Raw genomic sequence first — 26985 nt, 5'->3', positions numbered from 1 at the left:
GAGAGCTGTGAGGGTATGTTCATATCAGACAGTAGACTTTAACTGAAAATCTATTATAAGAGACAAATAAGTACATTATAAAATGATAAAATTCATCGAGAGGATATAACAATTATGAATATATTTGCACCTAATATTAAAAAAAAATATATGAAGCAAACACTGATTAGAATTGAACGGAAAATAGACAGCTTCTAAAATTGTTTCAGATATGCTTAGCTGATGCAATTACAACCATAAACTTACTCAAAAGATTTCATAGTTGTTTGCAAAACATCCCCTACTCTGCTGAGAACTAAGTGTATGTATCACATACATTATTAATGAGTTTCTTGGATTCGTTGTTGTTAGTTGCCATGAGTCAGTCTGACCCATTGCAACCCCTTGTGTTACAGAGTAGAACTGCTCCATAGGGTTTTCTTCACTGTGATGTTAATCGAAGCAGATTACCAGGATTTTTCTACTGTGGTACTGCTGGGTGGTTTGAACTGCTAACCTTTAACTTCCAGGTCAACAGTTGATCAGAAATCCTTTGTGCCATCTAGGGCCCTGTTTTTGGATTAGAGCTTCTTTTTCCCCAGCTGATTAATTTGCTAAGTTTGCTTTCAGTTTTAGTTCCCCTAGCTTATCTTTAATGTTCTAAATTTTTTTTATTATATATATAACATCATTGTACATTTAAAAGTAAAAATATGCAAAATGGCATACTTAGATAAGTATCATTCCTTGCCGTGATGCCCTCACCCTTTTATTTTCCCAGTCCCCTCTTCTCCCTTTGTACGTAACCAACTATATTGTCTTCTTGTTTATCTTCCCTGTATTTCATTTGTGAAGGTATTCCCTTGTGTAGATTTTCTTTTTCTTATTTCCCCTTCTTTATTAACCAAATAGTACCATACTATATATCATCCTCTTTTTCATTATTTCCTGGAAATCCCTCTGCCAGTTTATGGAGATCTTTTTCATTCATTTATTGCTGTTTATACCGCATTATTAGAAGCCCTGTTGGTGAAGTGGTTACGCACTTGACTGCAAACCAAAAGGGCGGGGAATTGAACCCAACAGCCACACCATGGTAGGAAGATGTGGCAGCCTGCTTCTGTAAAAGATTATAGCCTTGGAACCCCTATGGGGACATTTTACAGTGTCTTATAGGGTCAGTATTAGTTGGAAGTGAATCAATGACAATGGATTTTTTTTGTACCACATTATATGTACCATGGCTTATTCTATGTCGTACTTTATATAGCTTAGTTTATCAATAAGTCTGCTTTGATTGAACACTTAGATGCTTTTGAATGTTTTGCAATTGGAAATAAACCTTTAATGAATAACCTTGTGTATGTATATTATTATTGTTTGGTTGTATGAATATGCATGAATTTATGAAAACTAGAGTTTAACATATTTTTGATGCCTAGATATATATATTTTTTTTTTTTAGAATTGAGATAGAATTTACATACTCCCATCCAAACTGTCCTCACAATCTTCATATCCCATGATGCATATAGTATTTTTCTTATAAGTATAAAATAAGAGAAAATTGCTTATATACTTTGTACTTATATATGTACAGTTGCTATACCTTTCCTATAATTTTGAAACCAAAGATTTCAGAATAGATCTGTTTTTATCTATTTAATGGATGAAATGCAGGTCTTTATGCAGCTCCTGATGAAGTACCGGATGAATATCTTTTTCTTGAGAAACAAGATTCAAAGTCAAAAAACCAAATGCAAAAAGTAAACAAGCAAAACACTTTTAGAGAGGAAAAACTCAAATGTAAGTATAATAATTATTGATAGCTAAAAAATATTTTAAACTCATCAGAAGATCTATTTTGCTTTGTTCCTAGATCTATATTTGAGCATATATTCAATAGGAATTTTACACTTTGACCTAAATTTTGAATACCCTTAGGTAACTAGTGAACTAAAGCAAAAGCTTTGTTACTGTTTGGTTGGAATTGCTGGTCGTAAGGCTATTCCACTACCATGGGTCTTGCAGTTAGTATCCACCAAGGTGCAATAACAGGCCAATATCTATCTCTTAAAGAGGATGTACCTTTCAGATGACTACAAGCAACTAGTTCAATAGTCCAATGAGTTTTTTTGACCTGTAGCATTATGCTTCTGCCATAGGCTTTAACCACTAAACTGAGACCTGATACCTTTAACTCAAACTATAAAAGTGGATTACTGGGGACCAGTGGAAAGGCATTCTCTGTAGCCTGTTGGAGGGCCTTCCAGAGATCCTGCTATTTGGAACTACACTAAAATATAGTAGTCTTTCCGGTAACCCAGTAGATGGTACAATCAATATACCAATGTGGGGAATGTAAGAGTGCCATTAGTGAATAGTTCTACCGTTGCTGGTCATCCTTTTTGTTTATGCAGAGTGGGCATATTTGTGCTAATTGTTGTCTAGGGGATAAGACTTTGTGCTCCTTTCAGGACCATGCTTAAAATTTTCAACTGATTGCTAACTGCTTGGACCTTATCATTATTGATGGTGTAGCAATGTAGCTGTGTGTATGTCATCAGATGTTCACTATTTGTTGGTGGTGTCCTTGTCTGGGCTCACCAAGAGGATGTCATACATATAGTGGAAGGATAGTGTTTCCTCTGGGAGTGGTAGTATTTCCAGGTCACCGCTTTCCACCGATTGATGACTGAGAGGGAATGTAGATATACTAGTGGAAGGAAAAAATTCAAGCCTTGAGTTGCAATAGTGAAGGATTCTATGGGGGAAAATATTAAATAACACAGGAAGCATCAAAAGAAGATGGAAGAAATACACAGAGTCATTAGGCCAAAAAGAATTAGTTGATGTTCAACCATTTCAAGAGGTAGCATATGATCAGGAACCAATGCTACTGAAGCAAGAAGTTCAAGCTGCTCTGAAGGCATTGGCAGAAAACAAGGCTCCAGGAATTGACAGAATATCAGTTGAGATGTTTCAACAAATGGATGCAATACTGGAGGTGCTCACTCATCTATGCCAAGAAATACAGAAGACAGCTTGCTGGCCAACTGACTGGAAGAGATCCATATTTATGCCTATTCCCAAGAAAGGTGATCCAACCGAATGCGGAAGTTATAGAACAATATCATTAATATCACACGTAAGCAAAATTTTGCTGAAGATCATTCAAAAACGGCTGCAGCAGTATATCAACAGGGAACTGCCAGAAATTCAGGCTAGTTTCAGAAGGGGACAGAGAACCAGGGATATCATTGCTGATGTCAGATGGATCCTGGCTGAGGGCAGAGAATACCAGAAGGATGTCTACCTGTGTTTTATTGACTATGCAAAGGCATTCAACTGTGTGCATCATAACAAATTATGGATAACATTGTGAAGAGTGGGAATCCCAGAACATTTAATTGTGCTCATGAGGAATCTTTACATAGATCAAGAGGCAGTTGTCTGGGCAGAACAAGGGGATACTGATTGGTTTAAAGTCAGGAAAGGTGTGGTCAGAGTTTTATCCTTTCACTCTACCTGTTCAATCTGTATGCTGAGCAAATAATCTGAGAAGCTGGATTATATGAAGAACAGGGCATCAGGATCGGAGGAACACTTGTTAACAACCCGCATAATGCAGATGACACAACCTTGCTTGCTGAAAGTGAAGAGGCCTTGAAGCACTTACTAATGAAGATCAAAGACCACAGCCTTCAGTATGGATTGCACCTCAGCACAGAGAAAACAAAAATCCTCACAACTGGACCAATGAGCAACATCATGATAAATGGAGAAAAGATTGAAGTTGTCAAGGATTTCATTTTACTGGGATCCACAATCAATAGCCATAGAAGCAGCAGTCAAGAAATCAAACGATGCATTGCATTGGATAAATCTGCTGCAAAGGACCTCTTTAAAGTGTTGAAAAGTGAAGATGTCACCTTGAAGACTAAGGTGCGCCTGACCCAAGCCATGGTATTTTCAATTGCATCATATGCATGTGAAAGCTGGACAATGAATAAGGAAGACCAAAGAATTGACGCCTTTGAATTGTGGTGTTGGCAAGGAATATTGAATATACCATGGACTGCCAAAAGAACGAAGAAATCTGTCTTGGAAGAAGTACAACCAGAATGCTCCTTGGAAGCAAGGATGGTGAGACCACATCTTACATACTTTGGCCATGTTGTCAGGAGGTATCAGTCCCTTGAGAAGGACATCGTGCTTGACAACGTACAGGGTCAGTGGAAACAAGGAAGACCCTCAACAAGGTGGGTTGACACAGTGGCTGCAACAAGGAGCTCAAGCATAACAGCTATGATAAGGATGGCGCAGGACCGGGCAATGTTTCGTTCTGCTGTGCATAGGGTCGCTATGAGTCGGAAGTGACTTGGCGGCACCTAGCAACAACAACAGTGGAAGGACCTTAAGAGTGTATGTTAGCCCATTTCATAAATGCAAATAGATCCATATTACTCAGATTGAGAGGGATGGTAATTAAGGCATTTTCAATGTTATTTTCTGCGTACCAAGTTCCCTTAGCTTGGTCAACAGCTTTTGTAATAGTCACAGTGTCTACGGCTGAAGTGCCAAATGTGACATTATGACATTGAGGTGCCTTTAATCAATGGTGAGTCTTCAAGCATCCATGGCCTCTCAAACAAATCAGAAACAAATACTGCATGAAGCAATATCCTCATAGAAAACTTGAACTTCTTAAGCTCAGGAATGAGGGTAGCTATTTCTCCCCCCCTGCCCATGAAATTGATATTAATGTTGGGAGACCACAGGGCTAGTCACAAGTAGTCAGATAGTTTCATGGTCTTTCACAAGATCCAAAACAATAGCTCTAACTGTAGCAATTCCAAGAGGGCCAGAGGGTGAAGGCAGCTGAGTTTCAGATGGAAAATACATTTGTACTAATTATGCATTCAATAGCAGATGACATAGCAATGGACATTTCGAAGGACCCAAAGGATCCTACGGGCAGTCCCCAGGTTATGAATGTCTAACTTATGGACAACTCGTACTTAAAAATCAGCTGCCATAAAGCCTATTATATTAAAAACTTGAGTTAAATACAATCATTTTTAATAATAAGACACGCACTACTTTATGATGCTCATGAAAATATTCAAGTTGTGGAAATATTCTTAAGTGTTTTATGTGCACAGAAAAGTAAAATATGTACTGTATACTAAGACAAACATTTGACTAACTGATGCTAAATAAGAACCTTATGTACCTGTTCAGACTTACCTGCAAATTTGACTTAAAGATAGATTTAGGAAAGAATCTCACTCATAACCCAGCGAATACCTGTACTCTTATTCTGACCTGGGTAAGAGTCCTAGTGGTTGTAAACTCAGACCCCAAAATTGACATCATCATCTGTACCCCATCATCCTACTGCCAGGAATGTGGGAATCTCAGTTATCTGTGCACTGGTATCCAAAAAGCCCAGAAGGTCCAATTATCCTCCATGTCCCCCCATGGGCTCAGACCCTGACATAACGTTTCAGTTTTCCTGTGATGGTGGGATCTCAATTTACTTGTTTTTTTTTTTTTTGAGAGCCTTGAGGTTTTTATAAATATTATTGCATTAGTGAGACTCCGATTAATAACTAGGTTCACTTGAAGGGGCAGAGAGAATGGTACTTATATTAGTAATGGGGCCATCAGCACAGGAACCCTAGTGGGGCTGCTCAGCACCTCCCAGTTCCCCAGTACCTAGCCATGAGTTCCCTGATGACACCCCCCATCATTCTCATTCTCCTCAATCTCATTTATTACTAAGTTGACTCAGAAAACTTTTTGGAAGTCCCTTGAATGGATTGTCAAGAGAGTGTGCCCCTTACCGTTTTTATGTTGATCTCTTTGCTGGTCAAACTTTGCAGTCTTGACAGTAACTGATTTTTCATGCCCTGAAATTTGTCGGTGAAGAAACAGATTGTGTCACTGACTTTATGAGGAGGTTTAATTGAAGATTTAACCAGCAGGAGTGGCACAACAGACCTAGAAATCTGAGCCTGAATCTGAATCTCATTATTTGCTGTTAGCATTTCTTCGTTTTATACCCAAGGATCATCAGAGTGGCTATCAGGACCACTATAGCCTTTGCAAAGGTGATCCCAATCTGTTTTTCAGTTGCACAGAACTCTTCTTGGGTGTGACAAACCTTTAGGTTTCCAAATAGTACCCAGCTGAGATAGCAGAGGATGTTGGATATTCAAGACCTACCAACCTCCTCCTACTTCCTCCTCCTGCTGAGGAAAAGTGTTTGCTGTCAGGGCAGTCTGAAGGAGGGGATCTGTAATGATGCTTCCCTCAACATGGCATTCTCCATCACTATATTTAACTAGATTACCTCCTTCATCATGAAAGTGAATTCACCAAGCCTGCAAGATCTCTTTGGGTCCCTAAGTGAAGCAAGTCTCAAGGGTTCTACATTACTTTTAATTAAAAACATAAGTCCCAACACTCAGTGAGTTTCAGGCTGTCATAATCACCAGGGTCCTTCTTAGAGCTAACAATGATCGTTTGTTGCCACCTGACTTACGTGGTCTCTGATGACTTTTGTTCCCATTTCTGGAGGATGATAAGTAATAGCCAGAAAATTGCTTGCCTAGTTTTCATGGAGTCCCTCTGTTATGTCTTTAATTTGATCCACCATAAAAGCTTGTAAGGGAAGCTAGAAACTAAAGTAAAGGAACAGTGGTCTAAATCAGAACGGGAATGGTTGCATAAAAATTCCACAGTTTACTTGGATCCACCACCAATGACCATGGAAACAGCAGTCAAGGTATCGAACAAGGTATTGCACTGGACAAATTTGCTGCATAAAGACCGCTTTAAAGTGTAAAAAGCAAAGATGTCACTTTGAGGACTAAGGTGTGCCTGACCGAAGCCATGGTATTTTCAATCGCCTGCCATGCATGCAAATGATAGACAATGAATAAGGAAGACTGAAGAAGAATTGATGACTTTGAATTATGGTGTTGGCAAAGAATATTGTACTTTGGACATTTTATGAGGAGGGACCAGTCCCTGGAGAAGGACATCATGCTTGGTAAAGTAGAGGGTCAGTGAAAAAAAGGAAGACTCTCAATGAGATGGATTGACACAGTGGCTGTAGCAATGGGCTCAAACATTGCAATGATTGTGAGGATGGCACAGGACCAGGCAGTACTTTGTTCTGTTGTACATAGTGTCACTATGACTCAGATGCAACTGGAGGGCCCCTAACCACAACAACAACAGTCCTCACTGACGTAACCTAAGCCTACCTCATTAACATAGCAAACACAACCCATTCACAAATTAGTTTATAATCACAGGCAGAAGCTGAGATTTACAACATATTTTGGGGGGACACAATTCAATCTATAACAAAGAATAACCAAGAAAGAGCTCGGGTGGGTATGTTGACATCAGCCAAAATAGACTTTAAGTCTATTATAAGAGACAAATAAGAACATTATAAAATGATGAATGTATTAATTCGTCAACAAGATATAACAACTATAAATATATATGCAACTAGTATTACAGACTCAAAAATGCAAAGCAAACACTGACAGAATAGAGGTGAGAAACAGCTTTCAAAATTGTTTCAGAAATGCTTAGCTTATGTGATTACAATAAACCTACTCAAAAGATTTCATAATTTGCAGTCCATCCCCTACTCTGCTTGAGAACTAAGAGTATATATCACATACAATATTAATGAGTTTCTTGAATTTGTTATTAGTTGCCATTGAGTCAGTTCTGACTCATCACAACCCCTCGGGTTACGGAGTAGAACAGCTCCATAGGGTTTTCTTCACTGAAATTTTAAAGGAAGCAGATTACCAGGGCTTTTCTTCTGTGATATTGCTGGGTGGTTTAAACTGCTGATGCTTAACCTTTAACTTAACAGTTGATCACAAACCATTTGCACCACCTAAGGCCCTGTTTTTGGATTAGTGCTTCTCTTTCCCCAGTTGATTAATTTGCTAAGTTTGCTTACAGTTTCAGTTCTCTTTTCTTATCTTTAATGTTTTAATTATTATTATGTGTGTAATGGACGCAGCTCTGGAAGTGTTCACTCATCTATGCCAAGAAATTTGGAATAGAGCTTCGTGGCCGACTGGAAGAGATCCATATATGTAACCATTCCAATGAATGGTGATCCAACAGAGAGTGGAAATTATCAAACAGTATCATTAATATCACACACAAGTAAAATTTTGCTGAAGACCATTCAAAAGTGGTTGCAGCAGCACATCAACAAGGAACTGCTGGAAATTCAAGCCAGATTCAAAAGAGGACATGGAACCAGGGATATCGTTGCTGATGCCAGTTGGATCATGGCTGAAAACAGAATACCAGAAAGCTGTTTACTTGTGTTTTGACTATGCAAAGAGATTTCATTGTGTGGATCATAATAAATTATGGATAATGTTGCAAAGAATGGGAATTCCGGAATACCTCATTGTGTTCATGAGGAACCTATGCTTAGACCAAGAGGCAGTTGTTCCAACAGAACAAGAGGACACATATGGTTTAAATTCGGGAAAGGTGTGCATCAGAATTGTGTCCTTTCACCATATTTACCCAATCTGTATGCTGAGCCAATAATCCATGAAGCTGGATGTATGAAAAAGAACTGGGCATCAGAATTGGAGGAAGATATTATTAACCTGCCATATGTGGATGACACGACTTTGCTTGAGGAAAGTGACTAGGACTTGAAGCACTTACTGATGAAGATCAAAGACCACAGCCTTCAGTATGGATTATACCTCAACATAAAGAAAACAAAAATCCTTATAACTGGACCAATAAGCAACATCGTGATAAACAGAGAAGACATTGAAGTTTTCAAGGCTTGCGTTTAACTTGGATCCTCAATGCTCATGGAAGCAGCAGTCAGGAAATCAAATGACCCGTTGCATTGGGCAAATCCCCTGCAAAAGACCTATTTAAAGTGTTAAAAAAGCAAAGATGTCATTTTGAGGACTAAGGTGGGGCTGATCCAAGCCATGGTATTTTCAGTTGTGTCATATGCATGTGAAAGCGGGACAATGAATAAAGAAGACCGAAGAATTGAAGTCTTTGAATTATGGTGTTGGCGAAGAATATTGAATATACCATGGATTGCCAGAAGAATCAACAAATCTGTCTTGAAAGAAGTGCAGCCAGAATGTTCATTAGAAGTGAGCATGGTGAGACTTTGTCTCACATACTTTGGAAGGGACCAGTCCCTGGAGAAGTACATAATGCTTGATAGAGTAGAGTGTCAGTGAAAAAGAGGAAGACCCTCAATGTGATGAATTGATGCAGCGACTGCAACAATGGGCCCAAGCATTGCAATGATTGTGAGAATGTCACAGGATTGGGCGGTGTTTCATTCTGTTGTACATGGGGTCCCTATGAGTTGGAATCGACTTGACGGCATATAATAAGAACAAAATAACATTAATATAAACATGCAAAAGTAAAAACATGCAAAAAGGCATATCTAAAGAAGTATCATTCCTTGTAATTATACTCCCAACCCGTCATTTCTCCATTCCTCCTTTTGTAGGTAACCAACAATATTGTCTTCTGGTTTATCTTTCCTATATTTCTTTTTGTGAAGTTCTCTCTCCATGCGGATTTTCTTATTTCCCCTTCTTTATTACCCAGAAGAGAATACTATATATCCTCTTTTTCACTTTCCATTATCTCTTGTAAATCCCTCCATGCCAGTTTATGGCCATCTTTTTCATTCCTTTATAGCTGTTTGTATCACATTATAAGGAGCCCTGGTATTGCGGTGGTTAAGTGCTTGGTGGTTAAGTGCTCCACTGCCAAGCGAAAACGCCCAGTGTTCAAGCCCACCAAATGTTCCGTGGGAGAAAGATGTGGCAGTCTGCTGCCACAAAATATTACAGCTTTGGAAACCCTGTGAGGCAGTTCTACTATGTCCTATAGGGTGGCTATGAGCCAGAATTAACAGCAATGGATTTTTTTGTTTACACCACGTTATATACCATGGTTTATTCTATATCATATTTCTTATAGCTTAGTTTATCAGCCTGCTATGATTGAACACTTAGGTGGTCTTGAATGTTTTGCAGTTAGAAATAAGCCTTGTGGGTATGTGTTTTTATTCCTTGATACATGGATATGTATTAATTTATAAAAACTGGAGTTTAACATAATGTATTCATGCCCACAAACATTTGGAAATGAGATAGCTTTTGCATCTGCCAATCAATACTGTCCTCACAATTTTCATATCACATGTTGCAAATGACAATTTTCTTATAAATGTAAAATGAAAGAAAATTACTGTATGCTTGTACAATTGCTATCACTTGCTATAAATTTGAAAATTAAGAGATTTCAGAATAGATCTGTTTTTTTCTATTTAGTGGACTAAATGCATCTCTTTATGTAGTTCCTGATGAAGTACCAGATGAAAATCTTTTTCTTGAGAAACAAGATTCAGTGTCAAAAACCCAAATGCAAGTAATCAAGAAAAGCACTTCCACAGATGAAAAACTCCAATGTAAGTATGATAATTATGAATAAGTAAAAATATTTTAAATTAAACTCATCAAAAGATCTTTTTTGCTTTGTTCTTAAATATGTCTTTGGGCATATATTTTGTAGGCATTTTATACTTTGACCTAAATTACAAATACCCTTAGGTAACTAGTGAACTAAAGCAAAAGTACTGATACTGTTTGTTTAGAGTTATGGTCATAAGACTATTCCACCATCATGGGTATTTCACTTAGTAGACACCAAAGCCCCATCCACCCACTCCCACTGCCCACAAAAAAATAGCAGGCCAATAATTGTCTCTCACAGGAGGCGTACCTTTCAGATGATTCCAGGTAACTGGTTCCACAGTTCAATGGGTTCCTCTGACATGTAGAATTATCCTTCTGCCTGTGACTCCAAACATTGAATGGAGAGCTGATGATACCTTTAACTCAAATGAAAAAAGTGGGTTAGATGGACCAGTGAAAAGGTGACCTGAGTGGTCTTTTCAGGGCCTCCAGGAGATTCTGCTATTTGGGGCCACAATTAAAGGCAGCAGACTTTCTGGTAACCCGATAGATGGGTACAGTCAATATACCAACATGGGCATGTGAGAATGCCATTGGTGAATGGCAGGTCATCCTTTTGCTTATGCAGAGTGGGCCAATTTTTAGGAATTGTTGTCTGTGGGATAAGACTTCATGCCCCTTCTTCAACTGTACTTAAAAATTTCAATTGACTACTAAGTTCTTGGACCTTGTCTTTTTTGCTGGCCTAGCCATGTTGCTGGATGTATCTTCAAGTGTCTAGTACTTGGTGGTGGTGTCTTATCTGGGCTTAACAAGAGGATGTTATACATATTGTGGAAAGACAGTGTTTCCTCTGGGAGTGGTAGTATTTCCAAGTCACTGCATACCACCCATTCATGACTGATAGAGAATTTAGGTACACTTGTGGAAGAACATTAAGAGTGTATGATAGTGCATTTCATAAATGCAAAATGATCCATATTATTCAAGTTGAAAGGGGTGCTGATAAAGGCATTTTCATTGTTATTTACTGTATGCCAAGTTCCCTTAGCATGATCAACAACTTTTGTAACAGTCACAATGTCTACTACTGCCAATGCCAAATGTGATGCCATAACATTGAGTGCCTTTAATCAATGGTGAGTTGCCAAGCATCCATGGCCTTTCAAACAATCAGAAACAATTACTGCATGGAGCAATAGTCTCACAGAAAACTTGGCTTTTTAAGATCAGAAATGAAGGCGGTTGTTTCTTTTCATCCCCTGGAAATTGGTGTTGATGTTGGGAGACAATAGAGCTAGCCACAGATAGTCAGGTAGTTTCATGATCTTTCACAACATCTGAAACAATAGCTGTAACTGTAGCAATTCAGAAAGGGCCGGGGGGTGGGGCGGTGAAGGCAGCTGACTTTCAGACGGAAAATACATTTGTACTAATTATGCATTCGATAGCGGGTGCCACAGCAGTGAACATTTTGAAGGGCCCAAAGGGACCTACAGGCAGTCCCTGAGTTACCAACATTTGACTAATGGACAACTTGTACTTAAAAATGGACTGCCATAAGCCTATTATATTTAAAGTTTGAGTTAAAATACAATGATTCTTAATAACGAATGCACACACTACTTTGTGATACTCATGAAAATATTCCGTGTTGTGGAAGTGTTCTTGTGTTTTATGTGCATAAAAACAAAACCAAACCCACTGCTGTGAAGTCGATTCTGCTCATAATGACCCTATAGGACAGAATAGAACTGTCCCATAGAGTTTCCAAGGAGTTCCTGGTGGATTCCAACTGCAGACCTTTCAGTTAGCAACTGTAACACTTAACCACTATGCCACCAGGATTTCCTTTATATATACTATATACTAAGACAAAGTTTGACTAACTGATGCTAAATAAGAACCTTATGTACCTGTTTGTACTTACTTACAAAGTCGACTTAAACACAGTTTTAGGAATGAATCTAACTCATAACCCAGGGAATGCCTGTACTTTTAATCTGGCCTGGGTAAGAGTCCTGGTGCTTCTAAACTCAGACCCCAAACTAGACAGCATCATCTGTACCCCATCATCCTACTGCCAGGAATGTGGAAATCACAGTTATCTGTGCACTGGTATCCAAAAAGCCTAGAAGGTCCAATTATTCTCCATGTCTCATAGAAAACTCAGGTTGGCATAAGGTCTCAGTATTCCCTCGATGGCGGGACCTCAATGTACATATATATATACATATTTTTTTTCAGAGCCTTGAGGTTTGCATAAATATTATTGCATTAGTGGAACTCTGTGATTAATATCTAGGTTCACTTGAGGGGCAGAGGGGATGGTACTTGTGTTAGTCATAGGGGCCTTCACCATGTGAACACTGGTGTGGCTGCCCATAATCTTCTAATACTCCACTACCCAACCATGAGTTGCATGATGACATCTCCTACATGCTCATTCTCTGCAACCTCATTTTTCACTTGGCTGGCTCAGAAACCTTTTTGTAAGTCCTTTGCATGGATTGTCAGGAGAGTGTGCCTATTACCATTTTTATGTTGATCTCTTTGCTCGTCAATCTTTGCAGTGGTTTTTAATGCCCTGCGATTTGTCAGTTAAGAACCAGATTGTGACACTGACTTTACTTATGTGGAGGTTTAACTGAGGATAATAAAAAGCTTAAGTGGCTCCACAGATCTAGAAATCTGAGTCTGTTTAATGATCTCATCATTTGCTGTTAGCACTCCTTTATTTTATACCCATGGGTCATCAGGGTGGCTTTCAGGACTACTACAGCCTCTGCAAAAGTGGTCCAAACAAATTTTTCAGTGGCAGAGAGCTCATCACAGGTGTGCCAAATCTTTAGCCATTTCAATACTACCCAACTGAGGTAGCAGAGGCTGTTGGGTGTTCAAGGCCTGCCAACCTCCTCCCATTTCATCCACCTGCGAGGAAAAGTGGTTGCTGTCAGGGCAGTCTGAAGGAGGGGATCTGTAATGATGCTTTCCTCAAGATGTCATTCTCCTTCACCATGTTTTACAAGATTACCTCCTTCATCATAGAGGTGAATTCACCAAGTCTGCAAGATCTCTTTGGGTCTCTATGTGAAGCAATTCTGAAGGACTCTGTATTATTTTTAATTAGAGGTAAAAATCTCATAACTCAGTTCATTTCAGGCTTTCTGTCATCACCAGGGTCCTTCATACAGGTAACAATAGTCACTTGGTGCCACCTGACTCACTTGGTCTCTGATGATTTTTGTTCTCATTCCTGGAAGACCATAAGCAATAACCAGACAATTGCTTGTCTAGTTTTCATAGAGTCCCTCTGTTGAATTTTTTTTAATTAATTTTTATTAAGCTTTAAGTGAACATTTACCATTCCAATCAGTCTGTCACATGTAGGTTTACATACATCATACTCCCTTCTCCCACTTGCTCTCCCCCTATTGAGTCAGCCCTTTCAGTCTCTCGTTTCGTGCCAATTTTGCCATCTTCCCTCTCTCTCTATCTTCCCATCCCCCCTCCAGTCAAGAGTAGCCAACGCACTCTCCAGTGTCCACCTAATTTAATTGGCTCACTCTTCATCAGCATCTCTCTCCCCCCCACTGACCAGTCCTTTTCATGCCTGATGAGTTGTCTTCGGGGATGGTTCCTGTCCTGTGCCATCAGAAGTTCTGGGGAGCATTGTCTCTGGGATTCCTCTAGTCACATTCATATCACACATTCATATCATTAGGTATGGTCTTTTTATGAGAATTTGGGGTCTGTATCCCATTGGCCTCCTGCTCCCTCAGGAGTTGTCTGTTGTGCTCCCTGACAGGGCAGACATCGATTGTGGCCGGGCACCAACTAGTTCTTCTGGTCTCAGGATAATGTAGGTCTCTGGTTCATGTGGCCCTTTCTGTCTCTTGGGTTCTTAGTTGTCGTGTGACCTTGGTGTTCTTCCTTTGCCTTTGCTCCAGGTGGGTTGAGACCAATTGATGTATCTTAGATGGCCGCTTGTTGGCATTTAGGACCCCAGGCGCCACAATTCAAAGTGGGATGCAGAATGTTTTCATAATAGAATTATTTTGCCCGTTGACTTAGAAGTCTCCTCAAACCATGTTCCCCAGACCCCAGCCCCTGCTCCGCTGACCTTTGAAGCTTTCATTTTATCCCGGAAACCTCTTTGCTTTTAGTCCAGTCCAATTAGGCTGACCTTCCTTGTATTGAGTGTCGTCTTTCCCTTCACCCAAAGCAGTTCTTATCTACAGATTGATCAATAAAAAGCCCTCTCCCTCCCTCCCTCCCTCCCCCCTTTGTAACCACAAAAGTATGTGTTCTTCTCCGTTTTTTCTATTTCTCAAGATCTTATAATAGTGGTCTTATACAATATTTGTCCTTTTGCAACTGACTCATTTCGCTCAGCATAATGTCTTCTAGATTCCTCCATGTTATGAAATGTTTCAGAGATTCGTCCCTCTGTTGAATTTTTAATGTGACCCACCATAAAAGCTCATAAGGGAACTTAGAGATTAAAGTGAAGGAGCAGTGGTCTCCATCGGAAGAGAAAAGGTTATATAAAGAATTCACTAGAAGCTCACTCATCCATGCCATGAAATTTCGGAGACAGATCCCTGGCCAGATGATTGGAAGAGATTCTTATTCTTGCGCATTCCAAAGAAAGGTGATCCAACAGAATGTGAAAATTACCAAATAATATCATTAGTATCACACACAAGTAAAATTTTGCTCAAGATAATTCAAAAGCGGTTGCAGCAGTATATTAACAGGGAACTGCCAGTAATTCAAGATGGATTCAGAAGATTAAGTGGAACAAAGGATATAGTTGCTGATGTCAGATGGATCTTGCCTGAAGGCAGAGAATATTTACCTGTGTTTTATTGGCTACGCAAAGGGATTTGACTATGTGGATCATACAAATTGCGGATAGCATTACAAAGAATAGAAATTACAGAACACTTAGTTGTGCTCTGTGGAACCTGTGCATAATATCAAGAGACAGTAATTCAAATTCAAAAGGGGATACTGTGTGGTTTAAAATCAGGAAAGGTGTGCATCAGGGTTGTATTCTTTCACCATACTTAATCGGTATGCTAAGCATACTGGACAATGTGTAGAACAACAGGGTATCAAGATTGGAGGAAGGCTCATTAACGACCTCCAGTATGCAGATGACAACTGTGCTTGCTGAAAGCGAAGAGGAACTGAAGCACGCACTGATGAAAATCAAAGTCTATAGCCTTCAGTATGGATTACACCTCAAGATTAAGAAAACAAAAATCTTCAAAGTGGTCTAATAAGCAACCTCATGATAAACAAAAGATTGAAGTTGTTGAGGATTTCATTTTATTTGAATCAACAACCAACACCCATGGAAGCAGCAGCCAAGAATCAAACAATGCACCACTTTGGGTAAATCTGCTGCAAAAGATCTCTTTAAGGTGTTACAAAGCAAAGATGTCACTCTGAGGATTAAGGCGCTCCTGGCCCAAGCCACCTCCCATGCATGCGAATGATGGACAATGAATAAGGGAGACTGAAGAAGAATTGATGACTGTGAATTATGGTGTTGGCAAAGAATATTGAATATACCATGTACTGCCAGGAGAATGATCAAATGTGCCAGAATGCTTCTTAGAAGCGAAGATGGCAAGCTTTGTTTCATGTACTTTGGACATGTTAGGAGGAGACACCAGTCCCTGGAGAAGGACATCATCCTTGGTAAACTAGGGGGGCAATGAAGACCAGGAAGATCCTCAATAAGATGAATTGATACAGTGGCCGCAACAATGGGCTCAGACACTGCAATGATTGTGAGGAAGGTGCAGGACCAGGCAGTGTTTCGTTCTGTTGTACATAGGGTCACTATGATTCAGATCTGACTGGAGGGCACCTAACAACAACAACATTTGACAGTCCTCTTTAATATAATCTAATCCTACCTCACTAATATAATAAACACAACTCATTCAACAAATGGGATTATAGGCACAGGCAGAAGATGAGATTTACAATACATATTTGTAGGGGACACAATTCAATCTGTAACAAAGAATAACCAAAAGAGAGCTGGGGTGGGTATGCTGATATCAGACAAAATAGACTTTAAGTCAAAATCTATTGTAAGAGACAAACGAGGACATTAAAAATGATAAAAGTAATGTTATATTTTGGGTAATAAAGAAGGGGAAATAAGAAAAAGAAAACCCACATAGATCACAAAAAGAAATACATGAAAGATAAATCAAAAAACAATAAAATTGTTCACCAACAAAAGGAGAAAAGGAGGGATAGAGAAATCAAGGGGTGGGAGTATAATGGGAGATAAAAGCATCAATTCATCAAGAAGATATAACAATTATAAATATATTTGCACCAAATGTTAGAGCTACAAATATATAAAACAAACACTGACAGAATTGAAAGGAGACATAGACGGCTTCTAAAATTGTTTCAGATATGCTTAGCTCATGCAATCGAAAAACAAAACCTACTCAAAAATTTTCATAATTTGTTTGCAGTCCATCCCATGCTCTCCTGGGGACATACAGTATTAATGAGTTTCTTGGATATGTTGTTAGTTGCCATTGTGTCAATCTGACTCATCACAACCCCTTGTGTTAGAGTAAACTGGCTCCATAGGGTTTTCTTCACTGTAATTTTAATGGAAGTAGATTGCCAGGACTTTTTTTGTGTGGCACTGCTGGGTACTTTGAACTGCTAACGTTTAACCTTTAGGTTAGCAGTTGATCACAAACCATTTGCACCACCCAGGGCCCTGTTTTTGGATTTGTGCTTCTTTTTCCCCAGTTGATTGATTTGCTGAGTTTGCTTTCAGTTTTAGTTCCCCTTTCTTTAATTTTAATTATTATTCTATGTAGAACATTAATATAATCCAAAAGTAAAAACATGGAAAAAGGCATACTGAGAGAAGTATTATTCCTTGCCATTATACTCTCACCCCTTGATTTCCCTATCCCTCCTTTTCTTTTCTCCTTTTGTTGGTGAACAATTTTATTGTTTTTTGATTTATCTTTCATGTTTTTCTTTTTGTGAAGTGATCTATGTGGACTTTCTTTTTCTTATTTCCCCTTCTTTATTACCCAAAATATAGCATTACTATATATCCTCTTTTTCACTTAGCATTATCTCCTGGAAATTCCTCCATGCCACTTTGCGAAGATCTTTTTCATTACTTTGTAGTTGTTTATACCACAGTATTAGGAACTCTGGTGGTTCAGTCATTAAGTGCTCGACTGCTGTCCAGAAGAGCAGGGTATTGAATCTCCCAGCTGCACCATAGGAGAATGATGTGGCAGTTTGCTTCCTTAGAAGCTTACAGCCTTGGAAACCCTATGGGGCAGTTCTATAGTGTCCTATAGTGTCACTATGAGTCAGAATTGACTTGTCAGCAATGGGTTTTGGTTTATATCACATTACATACATACCATGGCTTATTCTATATATTTCATACAGTTCAGTTCATTGATCTGCTGTGATTGAGCACTTAGGTGGTTTTGAATGTTTTGCCATTACAAATAATCTCTTGATGAATAACCTTGTATATATGTGTTTTTATTGCTTGGTATATGAATAACTATTAATTTATGAAAAATGGAGTTTAACATAATATATATTTGATGCCTAGATATATTTGGAAGAGACAGCTTTTATGTAAGCCCGTCGATACTGTCCTCACAATTTTCATATCACAAGTTACATGTAGTAGTTTTCTTATAAATATAAAATGAGAGAAAATTGCTGTACACTCGTACAATTGCTCTTTACTTGCTATAAATTTGAAAGTTAGAGATTTCAAAATAGATCTGTCTATTTCTATTTAGTGGAATAAATGCATCTCTTTATGTAGCTCCTGGTGAAGTACCAGCTGAAATTTTTTTTCTTGAAAAACAAGATTCAGTGTCAAAAACTCAAATGCAAGTACACAAGCAAACCACTTCCAGAGAGGAAAAACTCCAATGTGAGTATAATAATTATTGATAGCTAAAAATATTTTAAATTAAAGTCATCAAAAGATCTTTTCTGGTTTGTTCCTAAATATGTATTTGAGCATATATTTTATAAGAATTTTTTTTTCTAACAGAACAAGGGAATACTGTATGTTTTAAAATCAGGAAATGTGTGCACCAGGGTTGTATACTTTCACCATACTTATTTAATCTGTATGCTGAGCAAACAATCTGAGAAGCTGGTCTATCTAATGAAGAACATGGCATCAGTATTGGAGAAAGACTAACAACCTCCAATATGAAGATGACACAACCTTGCTTGTTGAAAGCGAAGAGGACCTGAAGCATGGTCAAAGACTACGGTCTACAGTATGGACTACAGCTCAAATAAAGAAAACAAAAATCCTCACAATTGGTCTAATAAGCAACCTCATGATAAATGGAAAAAATATTGAAGTTGTCAAGGATTTCGTTTTACTTGGATCCACAATCAAGACCCATGGAAACAGCAGTCAAGATATCAAATGACCTATTGCATTGGCGAAATCTGCTGCAAAGACCTCTTTAAAGAGTTAAAAAAGCAAAAATGTCACTTTGAGGACTAAGGTGAGCCTGGCACAAGCCATAGTATTTTCAGTTGCCTCACATGCACGTGACTAATGGACAATGAATAAGGAAGACCGAAGAAAAGTTGGTGACTTTGAATTTTGGTGTTGTCTAAGAATATTGAATATACCATGGACTGTCAGAAGAACAAACAAAACTGTCTTGGATGAAAAACGTCAGTGTTATGGGGGGGGACCAGTCTCTGGAGAAGGACATCATGCTTAGTAAAGAGTGTCAGGTGAAAAGAGGAAGACCCTCAAAGAGATGGATTGACGCAGTGGCTGCAACAGTAGGCTCAAACACAGAAACGATTGTGAGGATCGCACAAGTCCAGGCAGTATTTTGTTCTGTACATAGGGTTGGTGTTAGTTGGAACCGACTGCATGGCAACTAATAACAATAACAGTCCTCACTGACATAACCATAACCTGATCCTACCTCATTAACATAACAAACACAACCCATTCACAAATGGGATTATAACCAGGGGTAGAAGTTAGGATTTACAACACATATTTTGGGGGATATGGTTCAGTCCATCACAAAGAATCATCAAAAGATTGATATTGAGTGGGCAGGTTGATTATCAGACAAAATAGACTTTAAGTCAAAATTTATTGTTAGAGATAAATAAGGACATTATAAAATGATAAGTGTGAATTCATCAAGAAGATATAACAATTATAAATATATATGCACCTAATATTTGAGCCCCCCACCCATGCATCTGTCAGTTTGTCATACTGCAGGGGCTTGTGTGTTGCTGTGATGCTGGAAGTTATGCCACTGGTATTCAAGTACCAGCAGGGTCACCCACGGTAGACAAGTTTCAGCTGAGCTTCCAGAGTAAGACAGACTAGGAAGAAGGTCCTGGCCATGTACTTCTGAAAAAATTTAGCCAGTGAAAACCTTGTAAATAGCAGTGGAACACTGTCTGATATAGTGCCAGAAGATGAGTCCCTCAGGTTGGAAAGCACTCAAAATACGAGTGGGAAAGAGCTGCCTCCTCAAAGTAGAGTCAACCTTAATGATGCGGATGGAGTCAAACTCTCGGGACTTTGATTTGCTGATGTGGCACAACTCAAAATGAGAAGAAACAGCTGCAAACATCCATTAATAATCCAAATAAGAATGTATGAAATATGAAACTAGGAAAATGGATGTCACCAAAAATGAATTGGAACATGTAAAGATCGATATTCTAGGCATTAGTGAGCTGAAATGGTTTGGTATTGGCCATTTTGAATCAGACAATCATATGGTCTACTATGCCAGCAATGCCAACTTGGAAGAGAAATGGTGTTTCATTCGTTGTCAAAAAGGACATTTCTCCCACTTTGAATTGTGGCACCTGGGGTCCTAAATGCCAACAAGCGGCCATCTAAAATACATTAATTGGTCTCAACCCACCGGGAGCAAAGGCAAAGGAAGAACACCAAGGTCACACGACAACTAAGAACCCAAGAGACAGAAAGGGCCACTTGAACCAGAGACCTACATTATCCTGAGACCAGAAGAACTAGTTGGTGCCCGGCCACAATCGATGTCTGCCCTGTCAGGGAACACAACAGACAACTCCTGAGGGAGCAGGAGACCAATGGGATACAGACCCCAAATTCTCATTAAAAGACCACACCTAATGGTATGATTGCCACTAGAGGAATCCCAGAGACAATGCTCCCCAGAACTTCTGATGGCACAGGACAGGAACCATCCCTGAAGACAACTCATCAGGCATGAAAAGGACTGGTCAGTGGGGGGGAGAGAGATACTGACGAAGAGTGAGCTAATTAAATCAGGTGGACACGGGAGAGTGTGTTGGCAACTCTTGACTGGAGGGGGGATGGGAAGATAGAGAGAGAGGGAAGATGGCAAAATTGGCACGAAACGAGAGACTGTAAGGGCTGACTCAATAGGGGGAGAGCAAGTGGGAGAAGGGAGTAAGATGTATGTAAACCTACATGTGACAGACTGATTGGAATGGTAAATGTTCACTTGAAGCTTAATAAAAATTAAAAAAAATATATATATTGAACACACAAAACTCTGAAAAAAAAAAAAAAGACATTTCAAGATTTATCCTGAAGTACAACTTTGTCAGTGATGGTATAATATCCATATACCTATGAAGATGACCAGTTAATACGACTATTATTCAAATTTATGCACCAACCACTAAGACCAAAGATGAAGAAATGGAAGATTTTTTACCAATGTCTGCAGTCTGAAATTGATCAAACATGCAATCATGATGCATTGGTAATTATTAGTGATTGGAATCCAAAAGTTAGAAAAAAAGAAAAAGAATTGGTAGTTGGAAAATATGGCCTTGGTGATAGAAACTTCGCCGGAGATCACATGATAGATTTTTGCAAAACCAACAACTTCTTCATTGGAAATACTTTTTTTCAACAACATAAATGGAGACTATACACATGGACCTCGCCAGATGGAATATACAGGAATCAAATCAACTACATCTGTGGAAAGAGGTGATGGGAAAGCTCCGTATCATCAGTCAGAACAAAGCCAGGGGCTGACTGTGGAACAGGCATCACTTGCTCATATGCAAGTTGTATCAGTTATCTAGTGCTGCTATAACAGAAATACCACAAGTGTATGGCTTTAACAAAGAGAAAGTTATTCTCTTACACTCTAGGAGGCTAGAAGTCAAATTCAGGTTACCAGCTCCAGGGGAAGGCTTTCTGTCTCTGCCAGCTCCCAGGGAAGGTCCCTTTCATCAGTCTTCCCTGGTCAAGGAGCTTCTCAGCACAGGGACCCCAGGTCCAAAGGATGTGTTATTCTCCTGGCTCTTGCTTCTTGGTGATATGAGTTTCCCCTGTTTTCTGCTTGCCTCTGTCTTTTATATCTCAAAAGAGATTGACTTAAAACACAACCTAATCCTGTAGATTGAGTCCTGCCTCATTAACATAACTGCCGGTAATCCCACCTCATTAACATCATAGAGGTAAGATTTACAACATATAGGAAAATCACATCAGATGACAAAATGGTGGACCATCACACAATACTGGAAATCATGCCTAGCCAAGTCAACACGTATTTTGGGGGGACACAATCCAATCCATGACACAAATTCAATTTGAAGTTGAAGAAAATTAGAACAAGTTCACAAGAGCCAAAGTACAACCTTAAGTATATCCTACCTGACTTTGGAGAATAGATTTGCCTCATTGAACTCTAATGACTGAAGACCAGATGAGTTGTGGAATGACATCAAGGACATTATACATGAAGAAAGCAAGGGGTCATTAAAAAGGCATTAAGAAGATGTGTCTATGAAGACAAACTCCCTGAGGGACCAAGTTACTGCTGGGGGCTAGGGACTAGCTAGATGTCTCAGAGGACATCTAGCTCAATTGGCATAACATAGTTTATAAAGAAAATGCTCTGCATCCTACTTTGGAGAGTAGTGTCTGGGACCTTAAAAACTTGTGAGTGGCCATCTAAGATACTGGTCCCACCCCATCTGGACCAAGGGAGAATGAAGAAAACTAATGACACAAGGGAAAGATTAGTCCAAAGGACTAATAGACCACAACTACCACAGCCGCCACCAGACTAAGTCCAGCACAACTAGATGGCACCTGACTACCTCCATCCACTGCTCTGACATGGATCACAATTAAGGGTCCTGGACAGAGCTGGAGATAAATGTAGAAAAAAATTCAAACTCAAAAAAAAAAAGAGGCCAGAATTACTGGTCTGTCAGAGACTGAAGAAACCCTGAGAGGATGGCCCCTGGAGACCCTTTTAACTCAGTAATGAAATCACTCTTGAGGTTCACCCTTCCTCCAAAGATTAGTCAGGCCCATAAAACGAAACGAGACTAAATGGGCACACCAGGCCAGGGTCAAGGATGAGAAGACAGAAGAGTACAGGAAAGCCAATAATGGGCGATCCAAGATCTAGAAGGGGAGAGTGTTGACACATCATGGGATTGGCAACCAATGTCATAAAACAATATGTGTATTAATTGTAATGATAAACTTAATTTGCCCTGTAAACCTTCATGTAAAGCTCACAAAACAAAACAAAAAGACAAAAAATAATGAAAAGACCAAAATGAATGTCAGAAGAGACTCTGACGAAGTAAAAGAGCTGAAGAGAAGATTTCAAAGGCAGCTTGAGAAGACAAAGTTAAATATTATGATTGAATGTGCAAAGACCTGGATATAGAAAACCAAAAGGGAAGAACACGCTTGACATTTCTTAAGATGAAAGAACTGAAGAAAAAATTCAAGCCTCGAGTTGCAATATGCAAGGATTCTATGGGGAAAATATTAAACGATGCAGGAAGCATCAAAAGAAGATGGAAGGATTACACAGAGTCACTGTACCAAAAAGAATTGGTTGACATTCAGCCATTTTGGGAGGTAGCATATGATCAAGAACAGGTGGTACTGAAGGAAGGAAGAGGTCTAAAATGCACTGAAGACATTGGTGAAAAACAATGCTCCAGAAATTGGTGGAATACCAATTGAGATGTCTCAAGAAATGGATTTAGCACTAGAAATGCTTGCTTATCTATGTCAAAAATATTTGAAAGACAGCCACCTAGCCATTGGACTGGAAGGGATCCATATTTGTACTCATTCTAAAGAAAGATGATCCAACAGAATGTGGAAATTATCAAACAATATCATTAATCTTGCACACAAGAAATATTTTGCTGAAGATCATTCAAAAGTGGTTGCAGCAGTCCAGTGACTGCCAGAAATTCAAGTTGTATTCAGAAGAGGACATGGAACAAGGGATACCATTACTGATGTCAGAGGATCATGGCTGAAAGCAGAGAATACCAGAAGGAAGTTTACCTATGTTTTATTGACTATGCCAAGACATTTGACTGTGTGAATCTTAGCTAATTCTGGATAACACTGCAATTCCAGACAATTGCTCTCATGAGGAACCTTGTACTTAGACCAAGAGGAAGTCATTCAAACAGTACGAGGGAATACTATGTGGCTTAAAGCAGGAAAGGTGCGTGTAAGGGTTGTATCTTCTCACCATACTTATTCAATCTGTATGCTGAGCAAATAGTCTGAGAAACTGGACTATATGATGAAGAATGTGGCATCAGGATTGGAGGAAGACTCATTAAAACCTGCAATATGCAGATGACACACACTTGCTTGCTGAAAATGAAGAGGACTCAAAGCACTTACTGATGAAGATCAAAGATTACAGTCTTCAGTATGAATTACACCTCAAAGAAAACAAAAATCCTCATAACTGGACCAATAAGTAACATCATGATAAATGGAGAAAAGACTGAAGTTGTTCAGGATTTCATTTTACTTTGATCCACAATCAATGCCCATAGAAGCAGCAGTCGAGAAATCAAATGACGCATTGCATTGGGCAAATCTACTGCAAAAGACCTCTTTAAAGTGTTAAAAAGCGAAAATGTCATTTTGAGAACTCAAATCTATCTTGGAAGAAATACAGCCAGAATTGTACTTAGAAGTGAGAACGGTGAGACTTTGTATCACATACTTTGGACATGTTACCAAGAGGGACCAGTCCCTGGAGAAGGATATCATGCTTGGTAGAGTAGAAGGTCAGTGAAAAAGAGGAAAACCCTCAATGAGATGGATTGCCACAGTGACTGGAACAGTGGAAGCATAACGACGATTGTGAAGATGGTGCAAGACCTGGCAGTGTTTGTTCTGTCGTACATAGGTTTGCTATGAGTGGAACCAACTTGACAACACCAATGACAATAACAATATTAGAGCCCCAAATATATAAAGCAACCACTGACAGAACTGAAGGGAGAAATAGCTTCTAAAATTGTTTCAGAAATGCTCAGCTCATGCAATTAAAAAAATAAACCTACTCGACAGATTTCATAATTTCTTTACAGTCCACCCCCTACTCTGCTGAGGACTTGAGAGTACGTATCATACACAATATTAATGAGTCTCTTGAATTTGTTATTGTAGTTGCCATTGAGTCAGTTTTGACTCATTGCAACCTCTTGTGTTACAGAGTAGAACTGCTCCATAGGGTTTTCTTCACTACAATTTTAATGGAAGCACATCGCCAGGACTTTTCTAGTGCAAAATTTCTGGATGGTTTGAACTGCTAACCTTTAACCTTTAAGTTAACAGTTGATCACAAACCATTTATACCACCTAGGGCCCTGTTTTTGGATTAGTGCTTCTTTTTCTCCAGTTGATTAATTTGTTAAATTTGCTTTCAGTTTTAGTTTCCCTTTCTTACTTTAACGTTTTAATTTTTGTTATTACAGTATATAGAACATTAATATAATCCAAAAGTAAAAGCAAGCAAAAAGGCATACTGAGAGAAGCATCATTCCTTGTCATTATGCCCCACCCCTTGATTTCCCCCATCCTCCTCCTCTCCTCTTGTAGGTGACCAACTGTATTGTCTTCTGGTTTATCTGCATTGTATTTCATTTTGTGAAGGTGTCTCTCTGTGTGGACTTCTTTTTTCCTTTTTTCTCTTTCTTTGTTACCCAAAAGATAGCATACTATATATATCCTCTTTTTCACTTAACACTGACATCTGGAAATCCCTCCATGCCAGTTTATAGAGGTCTTTTACATTTCTTTATAGCTGTTTAAGGAGCCCTAGTGGTTCAGTGGTTAAGTGCTCGACTGCTAACCAAAAGGCCAGGGTTTGAACCCATCAGCTGCCCCATGGGAGAAAGATGTGGTAGCCTGCTTCTGTAAAACATTACAGCCTTAGAAACCCTATGGGGTAGTTCTACAATGTCCTAGAAGGTCGCTATGAGTTGGAATTGACTCGACTGCCTTGGGATTTTTGTTTATACTACATTGTATACCATGGTTTATCCTATACAATATTTTATACAGCTTAGTTTATCAGTCATCTATGATTGAATACTTAGGTGATTTTTCATGTTTTGCAGTTAGAAATAATCCATTAATGAATAACCTTGTGTGTATGTATTGTCATTGTTTGGCATATGAATATGTGTTAATTTATAAAGTGTGGAGTTTAACATAATATGTATTTGATGCCTAGAAATATTTGGAAATGAGATAGCTTTTATATATACCCATCAATATTGTCCTTATAATTTTCATATCATATGTTGCATATGGTAATTTTCTTATAAATATGAAATGATAGAAAATTGCTGTACACTTGCACATTTGCTCTAAATTTGAAAGCTAGAGATTTCAGAATACATTTTTTCCATTTAGAGGACTAAATGCATCTCTTTATGTAGCTCCTGATGAAGTACCAGATGAAACTGTTTTTCTTGAGAAACAAGATTCAGTGCCAAAATCCCAAATGGAAGTAAACAAGCAAAGCACTTTGAAAAGTGAGGAAAAACTCCAGTGTAAGTATAATAATTATTGATAGCTAAAAATATTTTAAATTTAGTGCATCAGAAGATCTATTTTGCTTTGTTCATAAATACATATTTAAGCATGTATGTTATAGGAATTTTACACTCTGACCTAAATTATGAATACCCCTAAACCCTGGTTAAGAGCTACAGCTGCTAACCAAACAGTCGACAGTTCAAATCCACCAGGCACTCCTTGGAAACCCTACGGGGCTGTTTACTCTGTCCTATAGGGTTGCGATGAGTTGGAATTCACTGGATGGCAATGGGTTTGGTTTTGGTTTTTTAGGTACCTAGTGAACTAAAGCAAAAGTACCAATACTGTTTGATTGGAATTGCTGGTCATAAGACTATTCCACAATCATGAGTTTTGCATTTAGTATCCACCAAGGCCCAATAACAGGCCAATAGTTTTCTCTCAGAGGGGGTGTACCTTTCAAATGACTCCAGGTAACTGGTTCAGAAGTCCAATGGGTTCCTGTAACCTGTGGCATTGACATTCTGCCATAGGCTCTAACCTTTGAACTGAGAGCTG

General features: G+C 38.9%; 1 protein-coding gene across 1 annotated transcript in view; it reads left to right on the top strand.

The window, feature by feature from the left end:
- The window catches only part of CCDC7 (coiled-coil domain containing 7), a 415568-nt gene that overhangs the window by 273088 nt on the left and 115495 nt on the right, over positions 1–26985 (top strand). The window contains exons 27-28 of the mRNA XM_064285199.1: positions 10397–10507; positions 26328–26441. Of these exons, the coding sequence (XP_064141269.1) occupies positions 10397–10507; positions 26328–26441 (225 nt within the window). The remainder of the gene's footprint in view (positions 1–10396; positions 10508–26327; positions 26442–26985) is intronic.

Source organism: Loxodonta africana, chromosome 4 (assembly GCF_030014295.1).
Source record: "Loxodonta africana isolate mLoxAfr1 chromosome 4, mLoxAfr1.hap2, whole genome shotgun sequence".
Lineage (NCBI taxonomy): Eukaryota > Metazoa > Chordata > Mammalia > Proboscidea > Elephantidae > Loxodonta > Loxodonta africana.
This window is presented reverse-complemented; position numbering and strand designations above follow the sequence as displayed.